Raw genomic sequence first — 2842 nt, 5'->3', positions numbered from 1 at the left:
AGGACTTGCCTCAAAAAAAAAAAAAAGAAAGAAAAAAAAGGTTTAACTCACCCCTGAGACTTGGGTCTGCAAGCCCTGGCTGTTTGGTAACCCCAAGCTCCAATTTTTGTCTTCCTAGTTGATTGACTGCTCTAGGCTACTGCTCTCTGTATAGCCCCTATGTCATGCACCAGGAATCAGGAAATGTACCAAAGGAAAATTTACAGAACTTATCTCAACGTGTTTACCTCTTCTCTGGGATCCTGAACTGTCTTAGTTTCTAATACCTCCCTCTTCTTTTTTTTAATCAAGGAGGTGGGAGGGGAGAGGTGTGTGGCTATGTATATCTGGTATTTTACACAGATAGGCAGAAAGATTAATCTAATACTAGTATTCTGTCAAATCTGGATGCAGAAATCCAAAACCTTCAGCTCCTTTGACATCCACATTATTTGGTCATAGGTCATAAAGTCCCAGCATTACTACTTCTTAATTGTTTCCTAATAACCGCAACTATCATCTATGTTTAGGTCCTCATCATCACTCAGACTACTGCACAGAGCAGTATTAGGTATCTCTGATTCTAATTCAACCACTTCACCAGAAATTCTCAACTAGCTGGTCACCATTAGAGATCATTTTTTAAAATACATATTTCTGGGCCCTATTCATAATGACAGAATAACTGATTTGGTAGGACTGCAATGGAATCCTGGGATTACCACCACTACCACCACCACCAATCCCCCCACCCTCTCCGCCATAAATCCTCTAAGTGACTATGATGTAATTTATTCCAGAGACTGTCATGTGAGAAGAATCATTCCTTTATGCCTAGGTTGCCAGTTTCCTTTCTGAATTGGAAATCTTGACTATGTCAGTCTGATTATAATCTGTCTTCTGTTTATCTACTATCTTTCTACAAGTAAAAGGATCCTATGAGTGCCATATTAGTGCAATGATACATGTGTATGTGTCCATATTTATGTGTGTGCGTAAAGTGGGAGAATAAAAGTCAGAGAGAGGGAGGGAGAAAAAGAGGGTGAAACCCAAAGGGAGAAAATGAAAACAAGACTGAAAGAGAATCTGAGCGTAAGTATGAGAGATGCATGGCTCTGAAGTACGCATGGTCTAGTAGAGAAGAAAACAGATGCACAAAACTGAATTCATGAACCTCCCAGAGTCTTTTCAGGGTTTTGAGATACACGATTAAGAAACCGTCTTACAAAGAAGAGACATTTGTATCGCACTAGGTATATAATAACCCATCACAAAGTTGTGACTCAGTCATCGAAATGTCACAAACTACCATACACTGTTTCTGGCTATGTTCCTAGACTTGAATATCATTAGAATAGGCAGACTACCATCGCAGTGAACTCTATGATGCTGTCCACTTATTTATTTTACTGGATTCTGTTAACTCCCCCAAATTTGACAATCTTTTTTTCAACCACTTATTTGGAGAGGTAATTAATAAGTTTGAAACAAACTGATTCAATAAAATGCTGGCTCACAAATTCTATCAAGAGGAACTGTGAGAGCCAAGAATTTTTAAATGAGTACAGAACTTCTCAATAAGCACCTTCCAATTTATCCTGAGAGATATTTTGTTCTAAATTGTGCATATCTCAAAAAATTCTGAATTTAGCCTTCAAGCTACCATGTATAGGGTAGACAAATTTATATAATCTTTAAACTCAATATAGAATTCTATCATTATTACAAAAGCAAATTAAATGCACTACTCAATGACATTTCAATAATGTTTAAAAAAATGAAATTACTTTGTTAGTCACAGTGTTGATTGCCAGAGTTGGAGAGGCACTTCCAGAAATAATACACTCCATTCCCAAAGAATCTGAATCTATGCTATATGGAGTTGAGGCCTAAAATACAAGAACAAAATAAATAATTATTAGCTCATATATCCAGCAACTTTAACACAGTTTGAAGTGATCTCATCAAATTATCAAACGTTCAGTTTTGTGCTTTGTTTCTGAAAACAAATTTAAATCACTAGTGAAACCTCTTCTACTACATTTTAGTATGCTACTAACCTAATATTACAAAGTCCTTTGGCATGGCTACTCTCTAACAACTCTCTTAACAGACTGCAGGATAGGCTGGCAAAAATAAATAAACTTCTGTAGTGAAAACTGCTAATGATCCCCATATATGCATTCTCCCCTCATACCTTTCAGTAATAGATCTTTACAGTATCTACTCATGTCTGCACAGCTACAGACTACCGTTCCAGATACATGAGCAGCTAGTTGTGGCCATGTGACTAAGGTGTAACCAATGGGATGTGAGTAGGAGTGATGTGTATCACTTCTGGGTCATGTCTTTGAAAGAAACTTGCTTGCCCACCATTCATTCTTTCTCTCTTATTGAAGGCTGTGAGACAGATATGGTGGTGGTGATCTTGCTTAACCACAAACAGCTGAGGATAATACCCTGGGAAAATACTGGAAAAACAAGATCAGAAGGAACCTCGACATCTGAATGACCTTGTGGAACAGAGCTATTTATATCTCTGATCCACCCATCATCAGCTTGGTCTTCTACCTGAGAGAGAAATAAATCTCTCTGGTTTAAGCCAGTTGAGATTTCTGAAACTTTTTTATTCATTTTTATTGATTCATATTAGATGTACATATTTTGGGGATACATGTGATAATTTAATATAGTCATATAATCAAATCAGAAAAATTTGGGATATCCCCAAACTTTATCTTTTGTTTATATTGGTAATGTTCAAATTATTCTCTTCTAAGCTATTCTGAAATATACAATCAATTAATGTTAACTATAGCCACCCTATGGATTTATCAGACATACGGTCTTATTTCTTCTTCTT

General features: G+C 36.6%; 1 protein-coding gene across 7 annotated transcripts in view; it reads right to left on the bottom strand.

Annotated features, from left to right (window-relative positions):
* The window catches only part of FOXJ3 (forkhead box J3), a 175340-nt gene that overhangs the window by 40966 nt on the left and 131532 nt on the right, over positions 1-2842 (bottom strand). For 5 of the 7 annotated variants that reach the window (XM_017541778.2, XM_037743187.1, XM_017541779.2 and 2 more), the window contains exon 6: positions 1767-1868. The exons of the other annotated variants lie outside the window; for them this stretch is intronic. In XM_017541778.2, the coding sequence (XP_017397267.1) occupies positions 1767-1868 (102 nt within the window). The remainder of the gene's footprint in view (positions 1-1766; positions 1869-2842) is intronic. 7 annotated transcript variants of the gene reach the window in all.

The sequence above is a fragment of the Cebus imitator genome, unplaced genomic scaffold, assembly GCF_001604975.1.
Source record: "Cebus imitator isolate Cc_AM_T3 unplaced genomic scaffold, Cebus_imitator-1.0 Scaffold136, whole genome shotgun sequence".
In the NCBI taxonomy this organism is placed as follows: Eukaryota; Metazoa; Chordata; class Mammalia; order Primates; family Cebidae; genus Cebus; species Cebus imitator.
This window is presented reverse-complemented; position numbering and strand designations above follow the sequence as displayed.